This window comes from Rhea americana, unplaced genomic scaffold (genome assembly GCF_003343005.1).
Source record: "Rhea americana isolate MKP2758 unplaced genomic scaffold, rheAme1 scaffold_9, whole genome shotgun sequence".
In the NCBI taxonomy this organism is placed as follows: domain Eukaryota; kingdom Metazoa; phylum Chordata; class Aves; order Rheiformes; family Rheidae; genus Rhea; species Rhea americana.
Window position 1 is genome coordinate 8,618,269 of NW_028187088.1, and position 19,661 is coordinate 8,637,929.

At 37.5% G+C, this 19,661-nt stretch overlaps 1 protein-coding gene across 8 annotated transcripts in view; it reads left to right on the plus strand.

The window, feature by feature from the left end:
• Positions 1–14,211, plus strand: part of BICD1 (BICD cargo adaptor 1) — a 183,514-nt gene extending 169,303 nt beyond the window's left edge. For 2 of the 8 annotated variants that reach the window (XM_085323997.1, XM_085323998.1), the window contains exons 8-9: positions 4,849–4,924; positions 11,285–11,370. In XM_085323997.1, coding sequence (XP_085180123.1) covers positions 4,849–4,924; positions 11,285–11,290 — 82 coding nt within the window. In that variant the 3' untranslated portion in view covers positions 11,291–11,370. Of the gene's footprint in view, positions 1–4,838; positions 4,925–11,284 lie in introns of all 8 variants that reach the window. The other 6 variants (XM_085323991.1, XM_085323995.1, XM_085323992.1 and 3 more) reach the window with 5 other exon arrangements.
• Positions 14,212–19,661: the final 5,450 nt, after the last annotated feature.

Sequence of the window (19,661 nt, forward strand, 5' to 3'; positions counted from 1 at the left end):
CCCTCTAGGGCAAACCACAGCTGTCCTCTCACCAGCTGCTGTCTGTGATAACCATTACCACTTTAAGTTCCTCTTAGCCCTGAAGAAGGTCGAAGTTTTTCTTGCATGCCTTAGAAAAACAGAGATAAACGATAGTAAATTAAACCGGTTAGTCAAATAATAGCATAAAGATTTTTTTTTTCCAGAGTATGAAGACAATATATGTAGCAAAGATTAATTTATTTTTTTTCCTGGACATAAAAAGCTTGAAGACTCTTCTCAGCTTGTCAAACTACAATTTAAAGGCATCTCTAAAAAAAAAAAAAAAAAAAAAAAAAAAAAAAAAAAAACTCTTACCTCAGCAAAATGGGCAAATGTTATAGTACTATATTTGTCCTGTCTTGACATATCATGTGTATCTTGAGTTTGACAGTTTTCCTTGTTTTCCGATGTTTTAGCAAAGAGAATTGCAAGTCCTAGAAAGACAACCAGAGTGTGAAGCAACATGTTTCTGCACAACCAGAAGACTACTGATTTGTTTTTCGCCCAATACTTTTGAATCATCCTATTAACCATTCATTTTTTCCCATTAAATGCTAGTTGGTTTTTTGTTCTTTTTATTTTTGCYTTGACATCTGAAGGAAGAAAACAATTCATTACTATGTAAATGGAGACAGCTTCTCTTCTCAAGTAAATTAATTGTAAATAATATCTTCAGAGTGCATGTTATCAAATTTCCTAAACTTTTATTCAGCAAATTCAATTGATGCTGCGTAGCATGACACAAAGTGTGATTGCTGCAGATACTCTAAAACGTTAATCTGGGAAGGAAGGCCTTTCTGTCAGCCTGGGCTGTTCAGAGGGATGCTGAGGAAAGTTTGTTTTAAAAGACTTAGACAAAGCCTCAATCTTGCATTTTGCCATAAGCATTTCTTGAGAGCTTTTTTTTTTTTTTTAACAAGACCCAATTTTCACAAWGTTTATTTCACATCAGTGATACCAAATATGTAACATTCCCTGTAGAAACCTTGTTTGACTTTCAATTTCTTTCTTTCAGATAAGAGAGAGAAAGCTCTGTATTGACCGGTTGTAGCTAGACATGGTTAAGTGTATTTTATATCAATTGGTCATCTACAGCATCCCCACTACTTTGTTTTAGGATCCTTACTACTATTGGACTTTGACGGTARTAAGAGGAGAGTAGGAGTTTAAGTGCCAAAACATACTGAAATGTTCCAGTGCGTTATGCTGGGTCCAGAGCAGGTGGTACTAAAAATGCTTGTACAAAGGATTTTCACTGGGGACATTGCTGATGTCAACAGGAGGTATGCCCATCCTTTTGAAACCAACAAYCCAGTTAAGCAAGGCTGTGTTGATGGGAGCCACCCAGTTCATAGACTGGAGGGCAGAGCACATCTTGTGACACTAGGGAAATGCACTGTTCTGGGGGCTGAGCCAAAGGGAGGAACAGGAAAAGGTGGGTGTTACTTTTTGTAAGAGGTTTGCTTTCAGCAGAAAATTTATAGTAGTCCATTCAATCCTCATATGAACAGACGTAGTTTCACTGAGTTTGGGGATTTTTAATGATCTTGTATTAGGAGCTGATTAAGCATATTAGGACTGGATGTGAAATGCCAAAGGAGAATTGGCACGGGCTAATCTGAGAGAGGAAATCTGAGCCCTTTACATCTCTACCACTAGCARATGGCTAAAATGGAAAGAACTGAATAATCTTAGCAGGCCCAGTATGTAGTAGGACTTACACCCCTAAAGCTCCAAACGATGCTGCGGTGAACAGTTTTCATGGGTTACTGCTGCATGACTTGGCAGAGCTTCAAGGCCTGCTGAATTCAGTGAGACCTGGAATATGATGCTTTTGTGCAGCATAGCTCCTCTTTGCACTTTGTGCTTGCAGTGGTCACTGAACTTCATGTCTCTGTAGGTTCACAAGATCATAAAAGGGCTCTTAAGAGATCAGCTACCCCGTCCCCTGCTCCACKGTAGTTTGTTTCCTCACAGCAACTGGAGATGAGAGTGCAAAGATAGTCTGTGTTTAATAACTTTATTAACCATTTTGTTGATGTTCATCTCCATAGACATACAAGAAATTACAGTCTGTTTGTGTTCCCCAAGCGTCTTCTGCACAAGTGACAAACTGTCCTTTCATTCATAGTCGACTGACACTCCCTCAGAGTTGAAAAATATTGGGAACAGCCATCTTCCAATGTAATCACTTTTTTTTTTCTCTTTTTAGTACAAGAYGGCGTGTCTTTCCTTCCTCATCTTCACAGTACATGTCATTGACCACAGACTCGGAAAGAAATCTCTGAAACGTTTTTGACCTTCAAAAGAATGTTTCAGAAGGAAACAATCACTYACTTGATAGAGGCAAGGGTTCCTTAGCAGAACAGAAGGGCCAAATGCGGTTTTCCAGTTTTCATCTTTAAACATAATATAACAAGAAGTCGTTTGATGACTGCCATGTCATTGAAGAAGATAGGAAAAAATCCTCCAAACTTTAAAGGGATTAAATATAAAAGGAATAAATTTAGCTCTGGCACTGTTGCCTGAATGAGAACTGCTGAGTAGAACTGAGCCTCTTTGAATTTACAATGTATGTGTTTAAGCCATATGCATTGTGCTTAGCTCTTCCTAGCCTAATCCTCAAGAACTTCACTCCTGGAGGATGTAGGAGGAAATTTCAGACATTTTAAGTCATGTGGATCACTAGATTTCATACTGATGTAACTCTCCCTGAGCCAGATTGTGAATGTTGCAAATGATAAGTAGAGCTGTTTCATGTGAAGTCCAGGGAATTTGTTCACGCTGAATAGTTATTATTCAGGTTGCATAATGCTTGCAGAATCTGGCTCCCTGTTCATGCATTCTGCTAAATCTAGTAGAAGAGGAGGTATCAGAAAATGTTTGCAGGATGGTTGAGATACTAGAATAGGATCAAAAATCAGACATTTGCATTGCTTCYGGCAAAGCCTATCAGAATAATTTCTTCTWCATTTATAAAACCTGTCCATATCTCTTCATCATGTAGACTTCTGCCTTTCTCGCTGACTACCTTCTATAAGCGGTCTGGGACAGCTTTGCAGCAATCCAAAGCAAACTGGTGTTTATTTAGAATAAGAAATTAAAAAAATAATAATCTTAAGTTCCCTTCTGCAGTTAGCTGGCTCTGTCTGTCCCCATCAGGCACTTTTTCTTTTAATTGAGCTTTTTGCTGAAGTGATAGGCTTCTCTATTTGTGGCTCAKATATGCTGCAAACTCCTGCATTCCTCTGCTAAAAGACATAGTATGGACAAGAGTGACCATCCTGGAATATGAAAGAATGGCAGTGTCCTTCCTTCTTCCGTTTCTGCCTCCCGACTAATTGTGTAAGGTCAAACTGTGCATGTATCTCTTTTGTGATGTAGATACCTATGCACTTGGAAATAGATTCAAAATCATCACCTGCTGGCTGAAGCAGGAAGTAGTGAGCGATTTGGGTGCACTTGCTTCCACCCACAGGAGGTCAGCATAGATCTTCCTAGGAAGTAGCATTCTGGGCCTGTCTGTAAAGGAAACACCGTGCAACATTCAGTGTTGCTAGGAAGGTGTGTTGCTCTGCATTGTACCTGATGTCAACCCAAAAATCTTTACAGCACATTACTACAGGCTCTGTCACTTGAATTTGACAGGCACCACAGAATTACGCAAAGAGTAGAAGTAAATTTTTGGAAAGCATACATACTGGTTTGTTGATTACTGGTATTGAGCTTCAAGTAGCAGCTATATTAGAAAAAAATTTTTTTTCCTAGTCCGTTAGGTCTAGTCAATTCATTTTTAAGAAAACGTCTTTCTCCTGAGAAGTTMGGTTGAGAATCAAGTTGTAGCAGTCAGAGGGGTCTCTAGCTCTACAAACACTGCTGGAGTCCAAAAGTAATCTCCTTGTGATTTCCAGATAGTTAGAATTTCACCCATAGACTTTAATGTCCGAAAGGACCCTGACAGGCTGAATCACACAGGCCATGGAAAGCACTGGTAATTTCTATCATGAAGTGCCAGACTGATGTAGGGCAAGTTAGGCAAATGCTGACATCTGGAAATCTGGCTAGAAACTAGTGAGCTAGGAGGCAGAGTTCTGTCTTGTTCATCTATTTTTCTGAAGTCCCCAAAATAATACTGACTTTAGAACTGTTTTTATATTCAAAATGTCACAGTAAAAACAGCAACAAAGGATTAATTGGCTTTAATTTTATTAAATTAAGGAGTAGAATACAGCTTTGCAAGTGATTGTTGTGCAAACTACTTTGGCAGAGAGTTGATTAAAATAGTCTAGACTAAATAGTGAAAAACAACTGCACCAGTTTCCCCCCTTCTTTTCCTATGCARAATAATCACACAGGCACTATTTAGAAGATGTAAACTTTTCATAAATTTTTCCTCAAAGACCGTAGTGAGATGGCATCCGTAGCTGTAAGATGAAAGATCACTGGAGAAATTTTGAGTAGCTTTGTTGGCACTTCTTATATTAGATGTAAGCAAAACAGTTGCGTTCCTCACCTGCAGAAGAATCATGGGTACAACGGTTAAATCCAAATTCTGAATATGACCTGTTATTGCTGTCAGTTTAAACAAAACACTTGGCAATGTTTGGGGAAGACAAAGATGTCGTTGCTGCTACTTGCAGAAAGAAAAAAGCCAACAACTATTGTTATTACTATCAGGTAAAAAAACGGTACTTTTGTCAGATAAGGAACCAAGCAAACATTCCTCACTAAATCTCTCCATCAGATGCATAGCCTGTGTACTATTGTTACTAACCCCTTACTCTGTAATCTCTCTGTATATATGTCTAATTTATCAGTTTCTTGTAGATTGTCAGCAGCCTGCTGCCTCCATACCGCCACACGGCTCACAACTAGCCAGGGGGCCAGATTGCCAGACTGTCAGGTAAACTTAACTAACTCTTTTCTCTTTGCACATAGCTGCATGCTGTAGCAAGTCTGCAACTCTCCTTGCCTTCCTTTTAGAAAAGCTCTTCCCGTCTGTACAAGTCTTCACTAATCGCCAACTTCTAACAGCTTGAGGAGCAGTGATAATTTCTGCAGTGACAGTATAGACATGAATCACAAAATTCGTGCACTTATATCCACRTAAAAATATGGACAAGAATGCAAAATTGAATCTTGCAATCCTCACTTTTTTTTTTATGCAGACACCTTCTCAATGAATGTCAAAATAGTGGTGATTTTATATTTTTGCTAGATAAATTTACTTAAGTGAGTGGCTTCTGATTTCAGAGTTAGGTGCAGGCTCCTATTTTGTAGGATGGTATTTTAAAGGCATTGGTGAGATTTTAGCAGGCAGAGAGCTCTCCTAGCGCTGGTAACTCTGTCCTACCACAGTGGGTTCTTAGTTGTGTTAAAAGTAAACTGCTGGTGTCCTTGCTCACGGGCAGTGCAAAGGCCAAATCATGCTTCCAAGACAGTTGAGTAAATCAAGGCAGGCAAAAAACAAGCTAATACTTCACAAATGCTTTTTTAAATCAGTTCACTCTGTTTTGTGCATATATTCATATTTGACCATACCCTCTCATTTGAAATAGCTTGTATTATTTTTAGCTTGATATATAGTGACCGAGCTGGTCTAAAGCCCTACRTACAACAAAGATATTTCCCCTCACCCCCGTGATAAACTTATGACATAAGGAAGTCAGCAAAAAGCTCTCTGGAGAATGGTTGTGGTAYGGCTTTCACGCTGCAGGTCAAGCGCTGCTGGGCACAAATTGKGCTAGGTCACAGGCAGTCTCTCAGTGACCTCGAAACAGCCCCTTAATTTGTGCCTCTCTYTTATTGCCTGTGAAGTGGAAGTATTATGAACTTCTTTACTGCRTACAGGTAGTATGAATATTATTTAATATTTATAATAAAAGGTTGGTGGAAGTTCTTTATAAGCAATAAGTACCGTTACTGGTTTGGAGTGTTATAGCACAACAAAAAAAGTTACTAGTTCCATTTAAAATCCCTATAAAGCATTTTCTGCTATATTTTAGATATGACAACAATTTGATAATATCCTTAGACAAGTGCTTTGAATATATGGAGACTTAATATCTACAAATCTGATTTTAACCCCATTTTGTTTAGCATCACAAAAACAAAACCTGTTCAAGTGTTCCTTCCAGAGCAGCTCTCTTTGTAGAGAAAATGCTATTTTGCCTTCCCACTCTGAACGCTAACAAGTGGTTGCTCCTGCAATTTTGCAGATTTTTGTCAGAGTGGAAGATCTAGCTAATTTACCCCTGCTACTCATTTGTAGGCATTATTTTGTTTGGGGGGGGGGGGACAGGAAGGGGTAGGTTCCAAAGGGAAGTCTCAGGATTTTGATTTGTCTCTGAATTCTTCCTCTGTTAGAAAGATATCATTAGATACAACCAGAATTGGGAGTCATGTTCAAGAAGCATTTCTTCCTATGTTTCCAAACCAAAAAAATGGCATATAGGAATTAATAATGATAATTAAAAGTATGGCTCAATACTTTAGAAATTCAAATCAGTCRTCCTACGCGCAATATGTACCATATGCTTAGCTTAACTGTTGACCTTTAAATGGCTATCAGTTTTATCACTAGATTGATATTCTTCTGGTTAAGTGAAAACACACACAGTTTTTGATGTATTACCTATGATGCCTTGCTTGTCTCAGCCACATAGCTGCATAGCCTCGTAAAGCAGTGAAGCATAACAACAGATTTAATAGAAGTCAGCATGATGGCATGAGTTTGTGAGTGCTTTAAATCAAGTAATTGAAATCTAGAGTAAAAACTATAGGCATATAAAAAACCACTTAGACTTAGTGAGGCTCAGATTTACCAGATCTGGGAGAGGGTGAAGACAGGAGATTGTAATGTCCTTCTGTCTCTTCTGATTGTCCCTACTGGTATAATGCGCACACTCTCAGTTGTGTGATGATGCCAAATGAGGCATATTAAAGCCATGCCCAGCCCTAATGTCACCCATTTTAAGAGAGGTATGTTTGTTTTTTCAGTCTTTATTATCACTCTTGCAGTAATGTGACCTCTCAATGGCATCTCACTGAGGATCAAACAATAGCATGCTAAGACTTGTAATTCACACAAATATTTTCTGTTCTGTGGTATGTCTAATCATGTTCAGACTAGATTTTTATGCCTGACTAAAACCTAAGAACAGAATCAAGCCAAATTTTGTTTCAGTCTTTGCCCTTGTGTCTGCATATTTCAATTAGAATTTGATCTGGACGTTCTCTGAGAGCTTTTCTTAAGAGATTTTCTAAGTAAACTAATGTGACATTGCATGAAAATCTCACTGTGCCTGCCATGCATCACCTCAATTTCTAGTTCCAAGATCATGTGGCAAGCAATCAAATGTAGGTCTATCCAGAAAATTACTGGATAATGTCATCATGTTCCACTCCCCCTGCCATCACATGTAGTTTCCTGTGTGATATATTATATTTGGCAAGGCTAAAATATTAACCATAATCCCAAATTAAGGAGTGTGTCTGTCTTTGGGCTGTATTCAAGCTTCTATTGAATCCAGTGAAAAGCTCATGTTCGTTATCAGAAGTCAAAACATAGTTGCAAGTTAACTATAAAAAATGTATCACTGCTGTAGATGAAATGAATGTTCATAATTTTATAAGAAATAATACTTTTATTCCTATAAAAAGGAAATAAAATAGAAATAAGGTAAAATATTACTGCATGCAAAATGGTTCCATTCTGAAAATATCACTGACTTGTTTATAATTCCCTGTGCTGAGTTGTTATGGTTACAGTCTATGCTAGACAATATTGCATGTGAATGACATCTTTAATCAAGAAAAGAGCACTTACTAACACGGAAGGGCTTTGCATGATTCTRTCCAATTGATTTGAAAAATATATGTTTGCATTTTGATTGCTGGGGTGGGGGAGGAATTGCTTTAAAAACAGACAATAATACTAACACAGAAATTACATAACCTCATTCATCAACTGAATGAATAGATCCCCAAATAGCAGTGGCCATTAAACAAACATTTACAAAAATGTTTAAAATCAAACGCTTTAAGAGCAGCACATATTCTGTCCTGTAACTGTATTCTCACTTATTCCCAGTTAATAGTCAACAGTTTCAGGTTCCTTCTTGTCTTTCTGTTGTTTCGTGTTCTTACTCCACCGGCCATCCCCTACGACCTGCAGCCTTTGGTATGTCTGATAGCTGAACTCCAAGACCTGCTATCATGATCACCTGTACGGCCATAAAAAAAGCGCACACGCTGCATGCCGTGTGCCACTTGCTCATTCTGCCTGATGGATGATGTATTTTCTGTTCTTATGCTGCTATAGTGATCTGTATTACTGAACTGGATATACTGTTTTATCCTGGAGAGAGGATGGTATAACAATGGCGTGTTAGGATAAGTACTCCATGGAGTCAAACCCACTAGGACTGCAAGTGATGGGTATATATGTTGTTGCMAAAGTGCCTGTACTGATAACCTTGTGATTTTTTTTTCTTTTCTTCCTAATGCCCCTAATGTTTCTTATTGGTTGAAAAGGGAATGGTGAGACCAAATTTTATATTTATTGTCTTATATTTTCAAATAGGAAGCAACTCAGGATTACCAGGAGGAGAAAATGAATGTGATAAGTAGAGTGTTTCCTAATCTCAGCATTTTCAGGGATAGTTTGTATTACGGTATCTTCAGTCAGTAATGATTTTGTACTGAAGGGTGATACTAGATTGTTAATATAAGTGGGCATATATCCATGCGTCTGAATCTTATCTTTCAAAGAGGTCCTGTTTCAGGCCATTCCTGTACATAATTAGTGCTAATGATGGCCATTTCCTCATCAGTTTTCTCACCCAAAGGATGAACATCTGTTGCTTATTTTTAAAGTTGGAATGGAAGCCCCCAAAAGACACACTTTCCTTGCTCATAAGCAGAAATATATTTATGTTGAGTTTTCCATTCCTTTCTGATAATCACACAGGCCTTGAAAGAAGAAAGGGGGAGCAAGGGAAGGGAAAAGCAGCCTTTGTAGGGTAACATGAGTACTACCTTGTTCRTCCTCCCCAAATGCCATGTTGAAGCTGCAATTTGTTTTTGTTTCTCTTAAGGACTTAAGAAGTCTAGTGCTTCCCCTTAGTCTATCTTGAAGACTTAAGAGGTGCCAAAGCCTGGAGCTGGCTCTTGATCTCCAGTGACTCCTGACACAATCATCTGAGTGCATGAGGCAAAGATCTCATTCAGGTCCCACTTCAGATGCTATCTCTGCATCTCTATGTTGTGTAATACAGCAGAACTAAAGGAAAGTTACAACCATGGAAAGAAATTTCTGGAGAAGACARGTTTGGTGTCCTCTCGGGACTCTTGTTTAAACCAGTCCATCTACTAAGCTTCAAGAAAACATTTTGGGTTAAATATTTATATCTAAGCACTTAGACTTAGTCTAACACCAATATATAGGTGTTCTTAATCTGTACAGAAACTGAGGAGTCATAATCTTAAAAAGCGCTAGATACTTTGTGACTGACCTACTCACAGAGATGAGCATAAAGCAAAACTTGAGAGATGCAGAGCACCTATAACCCACACTGACCAGGCATTTTTCAATCATCCAACTTCTCTTTAGAAGCATAAATATGAAACAGAGTCTAACTTAAGGCATGCAAGTTCATGATCTTCAAATAAGTCAGAGGTACAAGGACTCTTAACTCCTGCTAAATTGTAATACCTATATATGGTCATGATCTCTTAAGCTCCTCTGACCTGAAAGTATGCATATCCCCATSTAATTTCTTAGCAGTGATAGTGCACACTTGTTTCTGTCTTCAGGTAAATGCAATGTCAGTTTGTTTTTTCTCTATTTTAAAATGCTGTGTGTGTAACTACAGATATTTTCAGTACCTTTGGCAGTTCCAGTTGCAGATTTTCAGATGCCTCTGGCATTTCAAATTGATTCATTTCCAGCAATAGACTTATTGGTTTCCTTTCAACATTCCCGTAGTCTGTTCTGAAGAGATAATATGTAACAGCATGGTTTCTAAAGGAAGGAAAATGGAAAAAGCAAATTCTTTTGAGGACAGGAACATAAATGATTGTGCTTCATCATATGCACACTGCTGAGCTTGGAATAACTCCAGGACTGTAAAATATATGAGACATTAAGGAAAAAAACTATTCTCAGACACATTTAAGTGCTGCACTTGTTTATAAATTATATTAACTTGTATACTGTTTTGATATTTCGGTTTGCCACATGCTTTCCTTAAAAGATTACTGGCTGTCAGTCAGCTCGACATCACTCTATCAGCTGAAATTCACCCTTGTGAAAATGAGTAGCCCAAGGCTGAGGAATCGTAGAGGGGACTAACTTAAGCGGGGCCTGCATTACATATTGTAGTGTAGATAACTGAGCTAGCTTTAAATGAACAAATTGGAGTAAGTAAAGTTTCCTTGGAGGAGCATCCTGGACCTCTACACCAAGAAGTGAGGTGTGCTTATGGCAGCCTGCCCTTATYTTTGTGCTGCCTTAGCCAGGCTGCTACTCATACCGGACGTAGCCTGCTGAAAGCTAGTTCAGACCTCTGTATTACATGACGGTATGCGCTACCTATAAATGAATATATGCACATTTAGAGGTTTAAGAAGTGAATGCTGTTTTCAGAACAATTGTTTATGGAAAAACAATCAAACAAAATAGTATTATGGAACTGAGGAGGATTCAGAGAACACATTGAAAAAAATGTGAACCTTTGGAAGTGGTGAATTACRAGATAAATAATGGTTATATTGCCTGCTGAGGAAGATTGTCCTGTATTTATATAGATATACTAGCTGATAGATTGCATTCAGTAAGAGACCATGTTTTCACAAGGTGATGAAACTTGATTTCCAAACTGGCGCTTTTCTTCATTTAGAACGGTTAATTGGTTGCATATGTAAAATCCTTAATGCTCGCATTAAAAATGGCACCTGTACTTTGCCCTTTAAATTCACCCTCTCATTTTGCACATGCATTCATTTCTCCATTCTTCATTAGGGCATGCAAACAGCAGTTGTATACGWGAATTGGCAAGCAGGATATCTGCAGTATTTCATGTATACATCCAGGTGTCATTGAATGCTTGTGCACTGAGGATTTTCCTTATGTATACTATGTATTTGAGGATGCATATTTAAAGATGAGGGTTCATCATCTTTTGGAGTTTACTGTTTATGTGCACATGAAAAGTTTGCCATGTTTTTTAAGCCCCTTTTCTCTTTTCTTTTTAAATTTCAGTCCTAATGCTCTTCCAGAAGAGCAGCCACATTCCAGCTCTCAGTGTGCCCCTCTCAACTGTCTCTCTAAGCCTCCTCCTTACCCCTAATCTTCATATGCAACGTAAGAGAAAATGCAAACAGAGCGGAGTGGATGCAACAAGGGGGCGGGTTGTTCCCAGCGAGCCGGCAGACAATCCTGCCTTGTTGCTGCGTTGACAAGCCTGGATTSAAACCCACTGTTCTGGCAACAGAGGGAAGGTTGAGAAGAAGAACACAAAGCACAGAGCCCAACCTATCAAGAAGACTTTTTATGGTTCCTCTGATTGAATCCAAACTTTGCTATCACAATTACAAAGTGTAGTGAAATTTAACATCCCAACAAAATGTTCCTCCCAGCTGCTTGGCTTTACCTCTGGAATCCTGAGAGACTTAAGCCAATATTTAAAAAAGTATGTTACAAAAATCCTACCCTCCTATTCTGTAAGTTCAGCCATAGGAACCTGTTAAAATTTCCTTTTGTCATTAAGGGTGTGATATTTATTACTTACTTTATTTGCACCATAATTTTTTGTTTATAAAATGCAGTCTTTTTGAGAGAGTTGTATTTAATTCATTTTATTTAAAAGAGGAAAAAAACAACAAGCAGAAATAGCTTAAGTGAAGAATGACTGAGTTAATATTAAAAAAGAGGCTTGCTGCATTGGCCAGCATATGGCCAATTTGTATTGCACAAAAATGTTGGAAATGGGTTGAATTGGAAAGTTRACAATGACTGTATATTTTGCTGCTGCACTGATACTGTTTATGCACTTATTTTCTAATTCATATTATGCTAGCTTCTGGTTTTGTTGTAGCTCTTCACTGAAAGATAATTATTAAGCCTAAGAAGGAGATGAAAGGATGGTGTATTGATTTATTTTCAGCTGTTTGCTTGCATCGTAGTTATTTTTGCATTTCAGACAAGTAGATGAATTGGTGCTGTTTTTTGGGGTTACTTTCTATTTGGTATCTGAGAAAGAATATCTAAAAACAAGTAAAATGTTGTGTGCTAATTAAAAACATTCTTTCCTCCTRCTCCCATATTCAGGATACTAGCTCAAGGCCTTACCGTGAAAGGCTAGTATGAATGGCAAAGTTGTATGCATTTTGTGTGAAGTATTCTGTGGTGAAATAACTCCCGCAGGTGAGGTTAACAGTGTGGATCAATGTTAGTAGGATTTTACTGTAGTGCATTTTTTCCTTGCCAAAAATCAACAGATACAGAACCTTAGCTCATGTCAGTTTATGACAAATACTCAGGTGATTTACGCTACACAGATTCTATTGCAACAGTGCACAGTGTTCCTAGTTAAAGATTCTTTCCTGCAAAAGCTGAATAAATCTTTTTTCTTTCTTTTTTTAACAGTGGATTTCAGAACAAAATCAAGGATCACAGAATTTATTTTGCACAATACCTGACAGCAAGGCAAGTGGCTAAGCAAGATGTAATGTTTTAGCATCTATGGGCTTCCCATCTGGTTATCAAATAGAAAAGAAGTCCTCAGTACTGCCCACTTGCTGGTAATTAGCAGACTCCTTGCTCTTTGTCAGGTGGCCTTAATTTCTTTACAGATGAAAGGCTTAGGTTTTTCCACATCACTCTATTCCTTCTCTGCAGCTTAAGTATGATCTACAAACTTGAAAGGCAGTACAGCCTACAGTGCAGAGCAGTTGAACAAAATTGCTGCAGAGATGGTTGGAATAATTTCTTCATATTTTTGCCTCTATCTGAGAAAACAAACTCAGATGTCTGTTGTTAACAATGCTAACCAAATGTTATGATACACAGAACATCAGCAGAGGAAAGAATCAGTGACCAATCAGTGTGCCTAACTATCCTTATCACCATAGTACCAGTAATGAAGGTGCTGTAAATAGAAATACTCTATGTAATCAACAGTGTATGTCCTGTAACCTTGGCAAAGCAGCTGAGCTATTGTAACGAAACATTCAGAGTCAGAGGTGGAGAAAATAGGAGCAAACTGATATCAAATTCTGATCAGATCAAACAAACAACACTTGGCAGTGTTTCTGCTTAGATTTCCATGCAGTTCACATGATTCTTGTATACATTTACATAACTATTTAGTATCATACTTAATCTACATGTTGTCTTGTCATAGGAAAGTCAAGTAAAACTTGTTTAGCTCAATCATATTTTTGGCACTGAAATTAGCTGCTATTTTGATTTTTACTAAAGAAACATTTTGCCTGAGGCAAATGTTGCCTTTAAAAAGCGTCTCCGAATTCCTGACCTTGTCAGACTGCTGCATTAATACTCTACAGTGGTGATGTCTATGTCCAACAAAGACAGCTACTGTGTATTGTTCAGTGGGAAAAGAATTTGCATTGCACATTGAATACAGTTACTGCGAGCTTTACTTGGAATATTTTTACCTATTTTCATATCCAAACCAAACACTTTTTCCCCTCTATTTAAAAGTTAAATTGAYCATAAATTGAGTGAAATACATTTCCTTTCTATAKATGAATTTATTGGAAAAAATTCCTTTTATTGGAATACTTGTTTAGTAATGTATTTGTTTCCAATTGTGATTTGCAAAGCAACTTTGAGAAATTGAAACATTTTGCTGGTACGTCTATGTGGATCAAGAGTTACAGAACAGCATCCAGTGGTTTAGAGATTGTGGCCATGTTTTATAGAAATCAATGGGTTTATTAAATTTTTTTTATTCTCTTAAGCTTTAAACTCTTCATTTCTAATTTTTCAATTTATATTTTTTAATATAATAAAACATAAGTGTTGGAAAGTTAAGAGAACTAGAAACAAAGCAGCTTATATGTACAAATGACTGTAGTTGTTGCATTGTAAGTTATAAAACTGTGTAGGTCTCCAGGACAGCTTTTGTCAGTTAATCAGTAAAAAAATAAAATATATATCTTGAACTTGAGATGATAAACTTTTCTTTATTATTTTGTGATTGATGACATACAACTTTGTGAGCAGTTTCATAGAAAGTATTTACATGCAGACAAAAACGAACAAAAGCATTTTTTTTAAGATTTGCAAAATACTGTATTTCATCCATTTAGAATTAATTTCCAATGTGTTGATACATATTTTGATTTTTAAAGATTAAAAAAATAAGAAGAAAGATGCATATATTTTCTAAAGGTCAGATTTACTTAAAAATGCTGAAGGGTGTCRTACGCAGGAAAGAAGTGATTTTCAAATCCTCCTCTGTCTTTCATGTCTGCAATGCAGCTTTTGTTCTCTAGAAAGGCCTTGAAATTTCTTTGGGTTTGGAATAGTCTGTTCAGATCTGGGGCAGTCTGTTTTGGGCTTTATTTTCCTTACACAGGGGAAAAAAGTATTCTTTGTTGAATGAAATGATCTACTTCTGGAAGTCCAGTTTATAGGAAATGTGTGAAATAACAAAACAAATACATAGATTAAAATATAAGGGGAGAAGAAGATGAATGAGCAAGAATTTGCAAAATGTCACAGTATGGAAAATATATTTTCTATCAGCCAGAAGGTAAATGGAAAGAGTAAATACTGTCATTTCTCATGCTAACCATACAGAAGTTTCCGCCTTCAACATGGAGGTGATAGTGAGATTCTTTCTGCTTGATCAGATTGATAGGCTGGCAATCTCTGCGCTTGCTCCATCCAAATTTTTCCTAGTAAATTAATGTAATCATAGCTATACTGCAGAGTTCATAGAATGAAGCTATAATTAAGATAACACTGCAAGTTCTAATGCCAAGATGATGACTTTCAGCTTATTTTCAGTTAAAAAAGGATTCTGAAAGTGTTTTAGCCATTTGTCATACTTAAGTGCAAACAAAAAGGAGATTATATTATTAAATACAATCTAGACCTCATCTACGAAGGCTGGTCATGATAATTATGTTGCAAATGCTTAAGTTCAGCCGTTAGGAAAGCGGGATCCTCTGGGGACGACCCCCATAAGTCTGGGCCTGTGTTTTGATACTCGGTGTGCAGCGCAGAAGTTAGTAGGAGTTGTGCTGCCTGTTCCAGTAGAGCTGGATCAAGACCGTCACAAGGTATAGATCCTATATCCAGCCCTGTGGAAGTCTGGTTCCTTTCTCTGGTGGAAGAAGAACATCCACAGAGGGTAGAGTGAACTTATTTCTTTCTGTACTTCAGAAGTCAYTGAAAATGTCAGGGACTGATGTTTTACCTTTGAAGTACGATCACTGCTCTAGTTACCTCTTAAAAAATTACAGTAATCACTTTTCTTTTGTGTGTGCAGTGCATCTGAAAGGGATATACAGTATTTAGACTTTTTTAACCATTGAGAGGTTTTTTTATAGAATTAAGCACCAGTGGGAAAGAAAGAAAAAAGCAATTGTCTTTCGCCTTAAGGCACAAATGCATCTAAAAATGCAATGTAAAATGCGGCACGCATGAGATTCTTAACATCATGTAGCTTTTCCATATCCATGATTAAGCTAGAAAATTCTTATTTATTGTGTGATATGCATATTCTTCATGTTAGAAAGGCAAGAAGACTGTCACACAGAGTCTGTATCTTTCATTCTGAGATGCAGGACTTAAATCTGTGTTTGGATTTTAATCTGTTTCCTGTGGAGTTCTTGAAAATCCCCTCCATGAAATCTAACGGCACTGAAGCTGACAGACTGACAAGAGGTAAAGGAAAAATCCTATATTCCGTGACTGGAGTTAATGTGCAGGCAGACTCTGAGTGATGGGGCCTTCTGTTTCAAAAAGTGTCTTTTTATGAAGGTCTGTGTTGGTTTTGCTCATCGTTATTAGCTGTAGCAGAAGTAGTGGAGAAGAGTGTATGTTTTTTCTCAGCATTAATAACCGAATTAAATAGTTTTTTTTCATATAAAAGCTATGGTTGTTTTGATTTCAAGAATATTTTGGAAAATAATGAACACAGGAGGTTGATACAGATTTCCAGTAGACTGGTTTGCTAGCTAAGCTGTTATTTTATCAGCTGTGAAGAAGAAAAAAGAGTAATCAAGCTTTTTATTTTCCTATTCACAGGTATGACCATTTGTGTGCCATGCCAGTGGATGAATTAAATCCATTTTATTAGTTATTGCCCTATTGACTTAAGCCCTGTGGTTTGACTGTTAAAGGGTTAATTAACTTGATCATTTGTAAACAATTTAAAACAATGAAAACTGATGTTTTGTGACTTTTGTAATCTATTGAATGTTTCCATTTGCATGATGTTCTGTATCTAATGAACCATACAGATTGCTGTGTTCTTTTCAGAAGAGTTTTCACATTGGTGGTGTTTGTGGAAAAACACAAATTTGTATACTGTATGTTTACTGCTGTAATAACTCAGCTACTCCTATGTTGAATTGACATTATGTTGTTCTGCCTTCTCGGGGTTAAATGATGGAGTGTTTCTTGGTGGTGAAGAATATCAAAGTATATGTGTTCATTTGCTAAAGACTGAACATTGGAAACTCTTCTTGTTGCTACTTTATGCTAAAAGCAAAAAAGTTAAATAATTCTTGTTTCCAAAAAAAAATTCATAATTTCTTTTTAAGATTGAAGTAATTCCCATGTTAACTCTTTCTTGTCCTTGTAGACAATCCTAGGTTAATGCCTTGTGAGGGATTCATAAAGTCTGTGCTTGTACATGTGTAATATGATCATGCAGTCAAATGGTTGGGAAAAACACTCTAGTGCTGAAGAACATAATTAAAAGAAGCCAATATACTGATTCTTACATCTTTATGTTCAAATTAAAATTACAGTGTAATGCATAACTGTTCCAGTGAATAAACTGGCCATTTTTGTTCATTTAATTCCRTGCTCTCTGGTCTACTTCTGTCAATTTGCAGTGCGTTGTCTTGGCCTGTGCTTTTTACATTTATTTATTTCTTAAAGATGCATAATTGTAAGTTTAATAGGTATCAGAATTTATTATTATTATTATTATTCAGAATACTATTATTATTTGTTATTGTTATTTATTATTATCCCTTCATTATTTCCAAAAGATTCGAGTCATCTTTAAAATTCTCCAGTATCTAAATAAGGTCTCTGTACAAGACTGCTGCGTAAGATGCAAATCTCCAGCTTCAGGGGTTGTGGAAGGGCTGAAGTTGGCAGAAAATTGGGTTAGAAGTGCTGTGTACAGTGCAGTGTACCATACATGCTTCCCAAAGCAAGAAACATTTCCCTGACTGAAGTGCCCCTGCATGTCCTGACAGTAAGGGCATCCCAGTCCTCCCTCGGCAGCTGGGCTCGCCGGCCCGCAGGTGTGTACTGCTGCGGCAGCTCCAGTGAACCCTGGAGGTGGCAGGGTTCCTGCAAGAGATGTRGCCAAGAAGAGGGAAGAGCTAGAGGCGGGGTTTGCCTCTCAAGCCTGCTTGGCCTAGGTGATGTTGAACTTGGTGAGGGATATTGGAGGCAATAGGGTTATCTTTGGCTYGGGCTGGCTGGCGAGCGAGGGGCTTTGGATAGTAACAGAATTTGTGCATGAACACGGAAATGCAGTCCTCAAGCTGTTGCTTGTCTAAATGCTTCCCATTTCTCTATTTTCTTCCTTTTTCTTGTCAAGCAGGGAGAGCTATCTTGGTCCACCATCTGTTTTCATCACAGGAAGTGCTGATGGGAAAAGCTTTGCATGATCGTTTTTTTGCAAAAGTGGAACTACTCAAGATAGAATTTTCTTGTGCTGGGTGTTCTTCTCCATACATTTTCAATTAAAAGAACTTCTGAGACCGAGGGGCAAACAGACTTTTCTTCCTCAAAAAAAAAAAAAAAAAAATCTTCTGCTTCCAAAGAAATACCAGTGTAGTTTCTCCTTTGAGAAGCACTATTACCTCTTGTTCTGGAACAGGAGTTATTCTCTGACAAATGAACTCTTGTTTTTCCTATAAAAATATGTCAGAAAGACCATGAAGCTAAAGTTTTCAGGTGACTACCAYTGCATTGCATGTATTCATTTTGGGTACCTCCCAAATAAAGCCCACAGATATACRTAGACAGATGCAGAACACTCACAGGTGTGCCCAAAGGTAGCAGGAGCCTTATTTTGATTGTCTAAATGCTATAAAATAATGAATGCATACAAAACCAGTCCATTGGCATCTCGAACACACAGAATTGCTGCATGATTTTGAACAGTGTTGCAACCCAGGTTTCATKAGACTGTTAATAAGAACAGAAACTCTTAATTATGAAGAGCGCCGTATCAAAGCACCTGACGTCTACATCTTCTAACTCTAACAGGCTGGGACTGAGAAGTGTAAATGAGATTTTATATATAGGACAAAAGAAAAAAACGGAGAAAAAAATGAGCTAAAATAGATAATAATAATTATGTGACCCCGGGTGTGTGTGTGTGGGGGAATATTGGAATAAGACCAGAGCTCATCTGTTTGTATACATTAACAGCACAAATACAACAGCTTTCCATTCAGTGGAAGATTTGAGCAATTGCCTGAATGAAAGGATAAAGCACTAATTTTGCACAAAAATAAGGCTCAATACTATAGTTGACAACTCAGCAGAAACTTAATAGCTCAGTAACAAAAAAATGACCTTTGTAAGAGTGATTCCTTTTTGACTACAGCAGTAGATTAGAAAACACGCATATCACTCATTGCTATTTATCAATTCTTTTTTATCATATTGGAGATCTCTAAATCCAGGAATAAGGTTTCATAGCTGGTAGCAAGAAATAAAAAAACTTTAAAGTTACTGTTATGATCATGCACTATTAAGAAATTGTTACTTGTGAATAAACTCCATAGAAAGGGAAAAGTCCCTTGATCTCCTACAAATGACTTACCAGGAAACTTTGGAAAAGAGGAAGTAGGCTGTTGAGTCCAGTTAAATCAATTCACAAGTTTGTTGATTACCTCTGTCAGGCAAATTTGACTTTTGCTGTTTAATGCCATCATATCAGTTAAGGTATTAAAACTGAAGCTGTGTAATCAGATTAGGAGTGTAATATGGAAAGCTACGTGAGTACAGGGCTCCCTTGGAGATTAACTTCTGAATGCAGAGGATGTGCCTTGCTTTTTGCTCTCCCCTCAGACATGGGAAAGTGATTGTGGGAGAAAAACAGTTACTGTGTTTACAGCAGTGCATCTTCTTCTGTCCAGCTATACAGGACTAAATGGCTTTGCTAACAGAGATTAGACAACCTCTGTAAATTTGGATGGCTCAATACTGATCAGTGCAAGGTAGCTGTTCCTCCATGACAGAATTTGCTAGTGCTCTACCCATCTAAAATGAAGTCACAGCTGTTCTCCATGGTGATACAGTGCTATTGGACACTAGGACAGAGTGCTACTTTAGAAACCTGGTGGGGTTTGACCCATGTCATCCACAGAGTCTGATTCAAAATTGGTTGGGAAGCTTGAGTGAA